We start from the raw sequence: 13903 nt of genomic DNA, 5'->3' as shown, positions 1-13903 counted from the left end.
CCCGGCTAATTTTTGATTTATTGTAGAGATGAGGTCTCGCCAAGTTGCCCAGGCACGTCTTGAATCCACGGGCTCAGGCAATTCACTCACCTCAGCCTCCCAAAGGCGCGGGATTACAGGCTGAGCCACCGAGCCCAGCATCAATCCTTTTCTTATAGTATTACGATAGTTGTTCAAGGTGCGCTTATGAGTGAGAACATGTGATACGCAGATCTTTGTTTCTGTGAGAGAACACTCAGTATTATATACTCCAATTCCATCCAGGTTGCTGTGAAATTCATGATTTTGTTCTTTTTTTATGGCTGTGTAATATTCCATTATGTATATGTACCACATTTTTTAATCCAGTCCTCTTTTGATGGACAGCATGGTTAGTTCCATGATCTTGCTATTGTGAACAATGCTGCGATAAACATACGTGTGCAGGTATTTTTTTTATAGAGTGATTTGAGTTCTTCAGGGTATATTCCCTGTAGGGGGATTGCAGGGTCATATGGAAGGTTGATTTTTAGAGCTTTCAGGAATCGCCACACTGATTTCCACAAAGGCTGCACTAGTTTACACTCCCACCAACAGTGTAGAAGTGTATGTAGACCAATGGAATAGAATTGAGATTCCAGAAGCAAAACCTCAATTTCTTAATCAACTCATCTTCGACAAAACCTCCACCACCTACCGCTGGGGAGAGGAGAACCTATTCAGTAAATGGTGCTCGGAAAACTGGCTGACCACATGCAGAAGATTCAAACAAGACCCCTATCTATTCCCATACACAAAAATCAACTCTAAATGGATCATAGACCTAAATGTAAAACCTCAAACCGTAAGAACTTTAGAAAATGCAGAACACACCCTTATGGAAATTGGAACTGGCATCCAATTCCTGAACAAAACCTGAACGCAAGGGCCATAAGAGATAAGATAAATTTAAATTTTAAAGAGAAAGGCTTTATCACCTGCCCAAAGATTGTGTTTTTCCTTGAGTATACTCTACTAAATACAGGCTATTTTTTCCTACAATAATATTTATCTGAAGGATTTGTATTCTGTCTCTAGCTCATCTGTATCTTGTGTTTTTTGTTTGTTTTGCTTATTTTGTTTTTCATGTGCTTTGGAAAGCTGTGGTATGGAAGGACAGAAAAAATAAGAATGATGACTTTAGGGAAGATAGAGGAAACAATATGTTGTGAAAATATATGTGAAAACCTTGTAGAGAAACAAGAGAATTCTAAGCCAGGAAAATAGGAGGGAATGGATGAACTATTCCTCAATTTCACATGTCTCTTCAACTGTGTGTAAATCAAGGAAATGCCTGATCAGCAATTTTTTTATTGCCTGTATTAGTTTGCTAGTGCTTCCATACCAAAGTATGTTCAAATTTCCTCTTTAAGGGCACTAATCATATTAGTTTAGGACCCACTTTAGTGACCTCATTTTAATTTAATTGTCTCTTTTATTTTTATTTTTTAAAATTTAATTACATCTTTAAAGACCCTATATCCAAATACAGTCACATTCTGAGGTACTGGTGTTAGGCCATCAACATATTAATTTGGGGGGGTGGAAACAACTTAGTCCTTAACATTACCTAAGCTATCTTTCACCAGCAAAAATGTGTGTTTTTCTTTGCCATTTTTATTATTACTGGATATTAAATGAGGTCTTATTCAATTCACTTGCTAAGCAAAGTTTTGAAAAATTAGAAGTTAAAGTATATTTCTTCTTTGTTAAGTACAGATGTTCCTTGACTTATAATGTTGTTACATCCTGATAAACTCATTGTAAGTTGAAAATCTCTCTTTTTTTTTTTTTGAGTTGGGGGTCTCACTCTGTTGCCCAGGCTGGAGTGCAGTGGCATGATCATGGCTCACCACAGTCTTGACCTCCTAGGCTCAAGTGATCCTTCTGCCTCAGTCCCTCAAGTAGCTGGGACTTCAAGTGCATGCCACCACACCTGGTTAACTTTTAAATTAAATTATTTTATTTTATTTTTATTTTTGAGTTGGAGTCTCACTCTGTTACCCAGGCTGGAGTGCAGTGGCACGCTCCTGGCTACCGCAGCCTCGACCCGCTGGGCTCAGGCGAACCTTCTGCCTTAGCCTTCCAAGTCGCTGTAACTACAGGCACATGCCAGCATGCCCAGTTAACTTTTTGATTTATTGTAGAGATGAGGTCTCACCAAGTTGCCCAGGTTGGTCTCGAACCTGAGGGGCTCAGGCAATCCTCTCATCTCAGCTTCTCAAAGTGCTGGGATTATAGTTGTGAGCCACTGTGCCCAGCCAATTTTTAGTAGAGACAAGGTTTTGTTATGTTGCCCAGGCAGGCTCAAACGCCTGGCTTCTTGGAAACTTGAAAGCAAATTTTTTGCCCAGAGACTATATGAACACATCATTTCTTCAATGATAAATACAAATATAATCTGTATGCTTTAATATTCTGTATTCTTTATTCACAGACCCCTTGTAAACTACCAGGGCTTACACAGTTTGGAAATCAATACCTAAGATAGGTAGTATGCCAACATAGTTTTCTTCCTATTGCTCTTATATCACCCACTTCAACTCTCCAGTATGTGTACAATTAAATAAGTATGACTCCCAATGACCCTGTGCTATAGAATCGTACTAGTTACCAATCTATTAACTGTGACATTTACCATATTCTCAGTATTAAGTCAGAAAGGAGAAGCCCAGAATTCATTATATTGGGACTCAGCACATAGAGATAACTTGACCAAGTGCAGTTTGAATGTTTAACAGCTCACAGAGCTATTAAACTGAAGGATATAAATAATTAATCATATTCTTAAGTTAATCTAAGCAATCATGTTGATTAATTCCTTGGAAGGATATGAAAACACAAAGGCTCTCATCTATTTTTATGGTTTTCTGTTTTTACAAGAATTACTGTGAAACTTCAGTAATTGTTTTATTTGGAATTTGATTTGTAGTTGATATTGGCAACTATTACTCTTTATGTCAGTTAGCCTACACTTATAGAACAATCAGAAAATGTGAACTCAGAAAACCCATAGACTATAAATCCAGAATGTTGAAGTGTCTCTCAGAGAAGGATTTTTAACTAATTCTTTATTTTATAGCATTCCCAGGGACAGAAAACTTATAACTGGACCCAGGTCCAGGTGCTTGTACCTGAAAGCCAAACTCGAGAGTTGACAGTTGGTGGAAGGAAAAATAGGTTTCTGTTCAAGAGCCAGCAACTTGAGGAGATGGCAGACTAATGTTGCAAATACCATCTCAGATTTTCAGTTTTACCATGAGGATTTCAAAGAGAAACTTGACACGGGAAACATGCAGGAGTGGTACAGAGTTCAGGATTTAGGTGTCTTTGTTCCAATGGCTATCTTGAGTAATCACCTGTCAGGGTCTGGCTGGTGTCATCTTGACTGCAGCCTGTGGTAGATCAATCGTCCATGACTCCCCTCAGGTAGGAGAGTTCTGCAATCGGGGCTTCATGCCTGGTTTTTTTCCAGATTAGTCTCTAGAATTTCTTTATTTTTTAATTTTGAGTCAAGGTCTACCTCTGTCACCCAGGCTAGAGTGCAATGCCATGATCAGATGCATGCCACCATGCCCAGCTAATTAAAACAAATTTTTTTTTAGAGACAAAGTTTTGTTATATTGTCCAGGCTGGTCTTGAACTCCTGGGCTCAAGCAATCTATCCTCCTTGGCCTCCCAAAGTGCTTGGATTACAGGCATGAGCCACTGTCCTTGGCCTGGAATTTGCTAAGCAAGAACATAATTAGATAGCAAGCATAGGTTACAAGGTCACAGTGTCAGGAGGTGCTGGGAAAAGGTTGAAGGAACAGGTGTTGATGAGGGAAGAGGAGAAAATGGGAAGAGGGTGCCTAAAATGCACTTTTTGGCCAGACACGGTGACTGAAGCCTGTAATCCCAGTAATTTGGAAGGCCGAGGTGAGAGGATTACCTGAGTCCAGGGGTTTGAGACTAGCCTGGGCAACTTGGTGAGACCCCTGTCTCTACAATAAATAAATAAAAATAGCCAGGTGTGGTGGCACATGCCTGTAGTTCCAGCTACTTGGAATGCTGAGGTGGAAGGATCACCTGAACCCTGCAGGTCGAGGCTGTGGTGGCCATGAGCAGCGTGCCACTGCACTCCAGCCTGGGCGACAGAGTGAGACTCTGACTCAAAGAACAAATAAATAAATAAATAAAATGCACTTTAAAATTCTACTTTCTTGATTAAACCTCATATGGCTTTGCAGATAATTCTCAAAAGCTTAATATAAAACAGGATGGTTTTTCTCATGAACCAGTACTTGTTTTTTTCAGCTTTAGAGGATTAAGCCACAATATTGTCTGAAAATGTTAATTATTCAATAATTTTAACATAAGAATAATTTAGAAAGATTTCTATTAGTCAAGCAGAAAGTTGTTGAGGATTAAAAAAAACAACAAGAGCCGGGCTCGGTGGCTCAGCCTGTAATCCCGCGCCTTGGGAGGCTGAGATTAGTGGATTGCCTAAGCCCGCGGGTTCGAGACCCGCCTGGGCAACTTGGCGAGACCTCATCCCTACAATAAATCAAAAATCAGCCGGGCGTGGTAGTGCACTCCTGTAGTTCCAGTTACTTGGAAGGCTGAGGTGGAAGGATCGCCGGAGCCCAGCAGGTTGAGGCTGCGGTGACCAGGAGCGGCCACTATACTCCAGTCTGGGTGACAGAGTGAGACTCCAACTCAAAAAAAACAAAAAAACCAAAAAGATCTTAGGATACTGGACTGATTAGGACCAGATATCCCAGATTATCTAGTTCAATGGTTCTCAAACTTTAACAAGCATCAAAATCACCTGAGGGGCTTGTTAAAACACAAATTACAGGCCGGGTGCAGTGGCTCATGCCTGTAATCTCAGCACTTTGGGAGGTAGAGGCAAAAGGATTACCTGAGCCCAGGAGTTCGAGACCAGCCTGGGCAAATTGGCGAAACCTCATCTCTACAATAAATCAAAAAATTAGCTCGGCATGGTGGCATGTGCCTATAGTTCCAGCTACTTGGGAGGCTTAGGTGGAAGTATCATTTGAGCTCAGTGGGCCAAGGCTGCAGTGGCCGTGAGTATGCTCCAGCCTGGGTGACAGAGTAAGACTCCAACTCAAAACAAACAAACAAACAAATAAATAAAACAGACTACTGGTCCCTACCCCCAGAGTTTCTGATTCAGTAATTAAATAGTTCTGCAAGACTAGTTTCCTAAGATAAGCAGCAAGGCTCATTTCTTAAGACTGGTGACTGAGGCAGTTTTTCTAGACAGAATTTTCTGAGCCCCCACAGAGAAAACAGGATGTGATTGAGAACCAGTTAGAGCCAGCTAGAACCAAAATGGCAACTGATTTGCCCACTACCTGACCTTGTTCCTCATTATATACTCATTATAATACATTAGCATGCTAAGTGACACATCCTCCAGTGCTATGACAGTTCTGACCCTGCCCATTTATAGTAATAAACTGAAAGGACCCACAGTTCTTAGAAGTCTCCACCTCTTTCCCAGGAAGCCCACAAATATTCCACCTCTTGCTTAGCATATAATCAAGAGATAGCTATTAAAAATAAAACCCCAGTGAGATACAGCTGCCATTCTTCCTACAGACCAACTCAGGCTGCTGTGCCTATGAAGTAGCCTGCTCTCTGTCATTTCAATAAACTTGCTTTCATTTTCCAACAGAAACCCCAGCAATGTAAGGGGGCTGCTTTGCCTATAGAATAGCTTTCTTTCTGGTCTCTTTTATAGTAAACTTACTTCTACTTTACCTTATTGGTTCACTCTTGAATTATTTCCTGAGCAAAGCCAAGAACCCACTTGGCCTCTCAGGCCAGATCCCAGCTTTGGGGTTCCCCTGTCCTGTGCCAGTAAGTCTGGAGTGGGACCCAAAAATTTGTATTTCCAACAAGTTATCAGGTGATGCTGATGCTGTTGGTCTAGGAATCACACTGTAAGAACTACTGATTTCACTGGATTTTCTCCTTCTGAAGTTGGTATGTCAGTTAAGAGGACATACAGTTTTATTCAAAGAAGAAAATTTCATTGACCAATTTCTTATCTACTTCAAGAGTAGATAAGAGCTGTAGCTAGGCTGGGCTCAATGGCTAAGCCTATAATCCCAGAACTTTGGGAGGCCGAGGCAAGTGGTTTGCCTGAGCTTGCAGATTTGAGACCAACCCAGACAACTTGGCGATACCTCACCTCTGCAATAAATAAAAAATTAGCTAGGTGTGGTAGCATGTGCCTGTAGCTCTGGCTACTTGGAATATTGAGGCGGAAGGATCGTCGGAACCCAGAAGGTTGAGGCTGTGGTGGCCATGAATGTGCCACTGCACTCTGGCCTGGGCGATGGAGTGAGACTCCAACTCAAAAAAAAAAAAAAAAAAAAGAGCTATGACTTCAGATAATTTATTACACAAAATACCCAGTCTTTGTATATACATAGTACCTTCACCATGACCCAGTGAGATAGTTACTATTATGATACCTATTTCACAAATGAGGAAATATGGAACTGGGGTTTGAATCCAGACAGTCTTCAGAACAAGTTCTTAACCACTTCTACTACTCTGCTTCCCATAGTAGCAGATAAAAACTTAACTGTGCTCATTTATCCATTAAGAATAATGACAATGAGGTGGCTTAGGTAGCTATGGGAACAAAATGTTTAGAAAAGCTCTTTTGCTGTTCTGTAAATTTTCCTCTTTTGATCCCTAAGCCAGTTGAATAATGGTTTATGGCTCATTAGCATGGAATCAGGTATAATGTGTCTCCTACATAATACATTCTAAATCTGCCTAGATAAAATTAATGAGAAAATGAAATATCAATATCAAAAATTACATGTCAGGCTGGGTGTGGTAACTCATGTCAGTAATCCCAGAGCGTTGGGAGGCCAAAGAGGGAGGATTGCTTGAGGCCACGCGTTAAGACCAGCCTGGGCAATATAGTGAGACCCTATCTCTGTTAAAAAAAGAACAAAAAAATTAGCTAGTTGTCATGGCATGTGCTTGTAGTCCCAGATACTTGGGAGGATGAGATGGAAGGATAGCCTGAGCTCAGTAGTTTGAGGTTACAGTGAGCTGTGATTGTATCACTGTACTCCAACCTGAGCCACACAGCAAGATTGTTTCAAAAAAATAAAATAAAATAATGTGTCAATGAAATATGCCAAAAATATGCTCCACTTTGAACAAATTACTTTTTAAAAAAAATATAATAGATGAAGATGAAATCTTGCCGTGTTGCCTAGGCTGGTCCTGAACGCCTGGAATCAAGCAATTCTTCTACCTTGGCCTCTCAAAGTGCTGGGATTACAGGTGTGAGCTACCATACCTGGCCCAAATTACTATTCTTAAGAAACAAATTACTAAAGTGGAACATACTTTTTACAAAACATGTTAACTACATATTAATTACAAGAACCAGAATCCAACCTGAGCTCATATAGATGGAAAATGAAATGTGCATAATTTAAGGGCATCAGAACAGACTAGAACACGGACTTGGGAAGCATTAAGACTGTTTCTCTCTGCTTTCTAGTTCATCTGTTTTTTTCAATGGACAGACTTTCTCTCAGTCTCAGTTCACATGGTAGAATCTGGTTACCTAACAACTCTTAAATTTACATTTGAAGGGCAGTAGAATATATGCTACCCCTAAACATGCTCATTTGGCATAAGAATTACTTGGAACCAAAGGTACTTGAAACACAGTAGATACAAGAAGGACATTCTAATCTTCCCCCATCTTTTTTCCTGAAAATAGGAGATTAAAATCTCTCATGTGAAATATGCCCTCCTTGTACCAGGAGAAAGGATACATTCTTCAACTGAGTGTCTTAACTGAGATAATTCTGTATAAACAGAGTTTGTTAGAATTATTCTTATCTTCGTTTTAGCCTTCCTACATAATTTAGTTACTTTTCCACCATTGCCTCTACTGGTTCAATCTAAAATAAAAGCATGTAGATTTTGCTACTTCTTTGGGTCTTTTACTTATGGGTTCCCACATCACATAAAACTTACATTAAATTTTTGTGCTTGTCTCCTGTTATCCTATCCTATGTCTATTTAATTCTCAGGCCCAGCCGAAGGCCCTGTTTTGCTTTCCCTACACATTCTCAAATTCAGCACCACTCAGAGATCAACTGGCTGTTACTTAGTTCTAATCCCCAGTTCCCAGTGGAGAGACTTTTAATGACCTTGCTTAGGTTGAGTGTCCTCCCCTGGTCCAATCACTTATGGCTATGGAAAGTGGGATCATGCAGTATAAACTTAGCTATCTCTGTGCTTGGGGCAGGGGAGGAAATCATTGACTGTGAGTTGGACTTACACTTCAAAAGGAATCCACTCAAAAACTCTTGCAGTGCTTAATCATTTTTCTCTATCACAGGATACTTTCTATCTCTTAAAGTCTGGTATAGATAAAGAATGTTATTCTTTTCCTGAGCTATGAAATTGGCAAAAATCCTGATGCCAATACACGTTAATGGTGAGGCTGAGGAGAAATAGCTACTCATTTATTAATGGTAGAAGTGCAAAAGGGTACACACTCATGTCGAACCTAGAAAAAACACAGGTGTGTTTACTTTCTAGCAGTTCTATGTCTGGGAATCTATTCAACAGGGATCAAGAGAAATGACCCCAACAGATATTTTCAGTGCTTACCCTTCAAAAAAAAATCATAGGCAAAAGATATTTTACTGCAATATCAGAAGATAAAAAGCCACCTGTGAGGCCCATCTCTTACATTTCAATAATTAAATGTAGCACGTCTTAGAACACACATGCTCTTTATACCATATACCAAATAGAAAGATCACATTCAATTTTTAGAACTTTCAATTTGCAGCCAACATTTTACAGACAACCGCTGCTATTTAATACTATGAGGAAGGACTGCCATATACAATACTAATGTGATCTCAAGGGAAATCACTCCAAAAATATCTAGTCTCACTGGTGTACGGTGCTGGGGACTTGCATTGGTTACTTCTCTTTGTATCACACTCTATAGAGCAGCACTAACATGAACACACTCCATCTAAGTGATAAGCAAATTATATGGAAACATTTTGCAGCCAATATATTTCATGCGCGTTGGCTGAATCTTGGGAAAATCCTAGTAAATCAATCACTTACCCTCTTTTTTTTCTGCAGTACATCTCTTCACATATTGCAGACCTTAAAAGTGAAATATTTGAGGAACTCCTTAAACACCTGTGTCACTGTGCTGATGAATTCCGGGAGGTCATAAAAACTGACATGCAAAGACAGATGTTTGCTGAACTCTTCCTGCATTGTGACTGTGGGAAGGTAGGTTAAGACTTAAGACTTTCTTCTCATGCTATTTCTCTATTTCTTGTGAAGGACCAGTTTTTAGGTTGCTGTTGATGATGATGTGTATTTTGTTTTGTTTTTTAAAAGACAAAGTCTTGCTCTGTTGCCCAGACTGGAATGCAGTGGTGCCACTATGGCTCACTGCAGCCTTGAACTTCTGGGCTAAGGTAATCCTCTTGCTTCAGCTGCCCCAGTAGCTAGGACTACATGGATGTGCCAGCATACCCCAGCTAATTTTTTAAATTTTGAAAACTGCGCCTCACTATGTTACTCAGACTGGTTGCCCAGGGGTCTCACTATGTTGCTCAAGCTGGTCTCAAGGAATTCTCCTGTCTTTGCCTCCCAAATTGCTGGGATTACAGGTATGAGCCACTATCCTGGCCAATGATATTTTAAATTTCCAATCTGTTATGGATTGATATTCATTGAAAATAGTTTACTGGGGGAGAGGAAAAGGACATGAAAAATACAATCCATTTTTAAATTATCAGATTCAAACTTGATTTATCAGTTACTTTCTCCAATTGCTATCCAATTTCCTAGATGCTTTTCTCAGTTTTTGTACCTTTCTCGTTATAGACTGGCTCCAGTTTGCAGATCATACCTTGAGTGACACTGCATTTCAGAGTTTATAACTTGTTTCTAAATTTGTCTCTTTCCCGTTCTTAAGTCAGGAGCAACATAGTGAGACCTCTGGGCAACCAGTCTGAGTAACATAGTGAGGCGCAGTCTACAAAATTTAAAAAATTAGCTGGGGTATGCTGGCACATCCATGTAGTCCTAGCTATTGGGGCAGCTGAAGCAAGATTACTTTTGCTTGCTTTCTTTGTTTGGTGTTTACCATAGCAAAGAACTATCAGGAGTAGAAAGCCTATCACTTTAATTATGCTGCCTCTTAGAAACAAGAAGAGTTCATATCAAAAAGTGTGTCTAAGAATGAGGCTTGGCTGGGCACCATGGCTCATGGCGGCGGTGGTCATGAGTGTGCCACCGCACTCCAGCCTGGGTGACAGAGTGAGACTCTGACTCAAAAAAAAAAAAAAGTAAGGCTTGAGAGAATAACAGTATGCCAGGATACCAAGTGGACTTGCAAAAATATAAACTTTACTGAAATACATTTGTTTATGAACCTTATAATTATTTGTATCTCATTTTTCATAAAGGATTTAAGGAGGCTCACAAGAACGGATAAAATGCAACAAAGGAATGTAAACTAAAAGTAGGGTGAAAGAAGAAAAAAAATTGCTCAGAAAAAGCAATTATTATTATTTTTTGAGTCAGAGTCTCACTCTGTTGCCCACGCTGGAGTGCAGGGGCATGCTCACGGCTACCACAGCCTCAACCTGCTGGGCTCAGGTGATCCTTCCACTTCAGCCTTCCAAGTAGCTGGGACTCCAGGTGCACGCCACCATGCCCGGCTAATTTTTTTGATTTATTGTAAAGACGAGGTCTCACCATGTTTCTCAGGCTGGTCTCGAACCCATGAGCTCAGACAATCCTCTCACCTCAGCCTCCCAAAGTGCTGGAATTACAGGCATGAGACATTGCACCCGACCTAGAAAAAGCAATTATTAAAAGAGCCAATCACAGTCTGGGTTCTCAGATTCCTACTAATTTGGCTGAAATCAGGAATATAATTTATAAAATCTGAAATGTCTGTGTTCTTCAGACAATCCTTCTTGAATATTGCTTCTTTTAATAGAGCTTATAATAAATCTTGGGTGACATGGATGTAAAATTTTACTACCTGGTAAAATGCCTGAAGGACAACTCTTCTCTGTTGGCCAATTTAACACCAACTCATATGCTGTAAGAAACACAATGGAATAATATTTTGAGGAATTAACTGAGGTTTGCTTTTCTTCCCTCACTTAAGCAGTAGTTATGTGCTGATCTTGGAAGCGTAGGGTTGGAAAACTCCACCTTCGTCCTCTTAGAGAGTCCTAGCAGGGTTCAATAATTAAATTGACATGTGATAGAGTAACTGGAGAAAAGCATCCACACTTATTTACTAGTGTTACATGGCACAGGAGTCCTCGTAAGAAAATGAAGACCCAGACCCAAAGAAGTTAGAGGCAGTTACTTGTATACTTGGTTAGACAAAGAATAGTAAACTGTGTACATGTAACTAAATTACGCTAAAAAGTTATTTTAACAAGGTCTGTACAGTTTTTTGTTTTGTTTTGTTTTGTTTTTGGTCTCAACTTCTCATTGAACCTCCCATCCTTATCTTGGAGTTAAGGATGTTGTTGTCTTTTCTTCTAGTAAAGGGAGAGTGTCTTTCACATGGGAATTTCATCTTCTGCTTTGAAGAAACAGCACGGTCAGATTGATCTTCTTGCATCTGCTGCTTTTCAAATGTCTTTAACTTAGTCAATATGCCAGAATAGCATATTTTAACCCCTTCAGAGGAAAGACAAATAGAGTCTAGAATAAAGAAATTGAGTTTCTGAATGAATATTTTTAACCAGTAGCTGAGACAAGAATTCCAAAAAGTCTAGACTTGAAATAAAAAATGCTGGACTCTTGAGAAAGAATGGAATTATATTATAAGTAAGAATGCAAAATATGGCATCAAAGCAGTTTTTCACTGGGAAATTGTGACCAGCTGATAGGAGAAGGAGGTTAGAGTTGATGTGACTAGAGTTTAGAGATCCCTAATTCAGGGTTAACACCTGATTCTCCATTCCTGAACCCCAGTGAGGGTTGGAGGTTGAAGGCAACATTACAGACACTTAAAAACTCCAGTAGGTTGAGAGGAAATTTAAGAACAGCAGGGACTTATGCTTCATTTCCTGGATGTAGCTCAGAGAGTACAAGTGTCATAGAGAAGTCCTAAATTCAACATGTCACCAAAGAGGAAGGGTAGCAGCTGCAGAAAGCAGAGTCTAGGTGGATGGTCCTAAAAGTGCTCTCACTCACTTCTGTGGCCAGAGGAAAGGTGATGAGTGTTCCTAAATACCTGTGTGTGAAGGGCAGTGGTTGTGCAAAGACAATAGCTATGAAAGTTCTGAGTGTACCTCCAGGAAGACACTTGGGGTTAAGAATGAGAACCATGAGCATAAACAGCAAATACCAAAACAAAACTCCCAGATGACTCAGTGACAGTCAGAGTCAACAAGTGCGGTGGCTGGCGTTGAGATAGACACTCCTTTCTCTGATGTTGGGGCACTATACGAGCCCTACCTACCCTCTGCAAAATGATTAAAATATATGGACACACAATTCATGGAATCACTACATACTCAAAAGATGAGCAAAAAGATTTGTTAATGATAATCCCTATTGCTGGCAGGAATATTGGAAAAATATTTTCTCAAACATTCCTGGTGAAAATTTAATAGCTGTGGTATCTTTGTAAAGCACTCTAGATATATGTACTTAAATAAAAATATATACATGCTTCAACCAAGCAAGCCCATTCCTGAAGTTTTTGTCGCATAGAAATAAAACCACCAGTAAATAAAAAATATGCATACAGCGATGATTCTTGCGGCATTATAAATAAAATATATAGAGAGATTAATGAAATATTTACCTATATAGGGGAATGCTTTAAAAAGGACTGTACATCGATATATTGAAAAACCTGGCCGGGCTCGGTGGCTCAGCCTGTAATCCCAGCACTTTGGGAGGCTGAGGAGAGTGAATTGCCTGAACCTGGGGTTCGAGACCAGCCTGGGCAACTTGGGGAGACCTCGTCTCTACAATAAAATAAAAAAATAGCTGGGCGTGGTATCGCGCATCTATAGTTCCGGATACTCAGAAGGCTGAAGAGGAAGGATTGCTGGAGCCCAGAAGATTGATGCCAGGGTGGCTGTGAGCGTGCATGCCACTATACTCCAACCTGGGAGAAGGAGTGAGACTCCAACTCAAAAAAAAAAAAGAAAAAAGAAAAAAAGAAAAAGAAAAACCATGTAGCCCTTTAAGCTATATATCAGTTGACTTGAAATAATTTTTATCATTATTTTTGAGTAAAAATGTAAACCACAGGTAAATATTTACAATACAACTCTATTTTTGTAAAGCAAACAATGACAAAAACCATATAGGTATATGTACATAGGTACACATGTTTGTATATCTACAGCTACATGAGCCTAGAGACATGTTTGTAACAAAGAGTGATTAACTGGAGTGAGGTTCAGGGTCGACTAATCGGTCATTCTTAAAAACTTCCAAGTGCAAAAAGTCTTCTCTGAGATCCTTATTCAATTGAAGCTTTTAGAATTAGCAACATTTCATGAAAAATCATTATTAGGCCATAGTCAGAGGATTCTATTAAAAAAGATATCAAGGGCTTTGCTTTGCTAAGGGGGGAACAGTGATCTTCTAAGTGCTAACTAGCATCTGGTATCCACTAGGTTCATATTTCAGCCAACTATGTCCCAAATAAAACTTCTAGGATTTAAAAAATACAATATGTAGCCAGGCTTGGTGGCTCAGCTTGTAATCCCGCGCCTTTGGGAGGCTGAGGTGAGGGGATTGCCTGAGCCCGTGGGTTCGAGACCCGCCTGGGCAGCGAGACCTCATCTCTACAATA

The 13903-nt window shown here is 39.9% G+C and overlaps 1 protein-coding gene across 1 annotated transcript in view; it reads left to right on the top strand.

Annotated features, from left to right (window-relative positions):
• Nucleotides 1–13903, top strand: part of EFCAB5 (EF-hand calcium binding domain 5) — a 195896-nt gene that overhangs the window by 105191 nt on the left and 76802 nt on the right. The window contains exon 9 of the mRNA XM_021713040.1: nucleotides 9181–9336. Coding sequence (XP_021568715.1) covers nucleotides 9181–9336 — 156 coding nt within the window. The remainder of the gene's footprint in view (nucleotides 1–9180; nucleotides 9337–13903) is intronic.

This window comes from Carlito syrichta, unplaced genomic scaffold (genome assembly GCF_000164805.1).
Source record: "Carlito syrichta isolate Samal-C Ts95f unplaced genomic scaffold, Tarsius_syrichta-2.0.1 Scaffold304000, whole genome shotgun sequence".
In the NCBI taxonomy this organism is placed as follows: Eukaryota; Metazoa; Chordata; class Mammalia; order Primates; family Tarsiidae; genus Carlito; species Carlito syrichta.
Note: the sequence above shows the minus strand (reverse complement) of the source record. Positions and strands in the feature narration are given on the sequence as shown.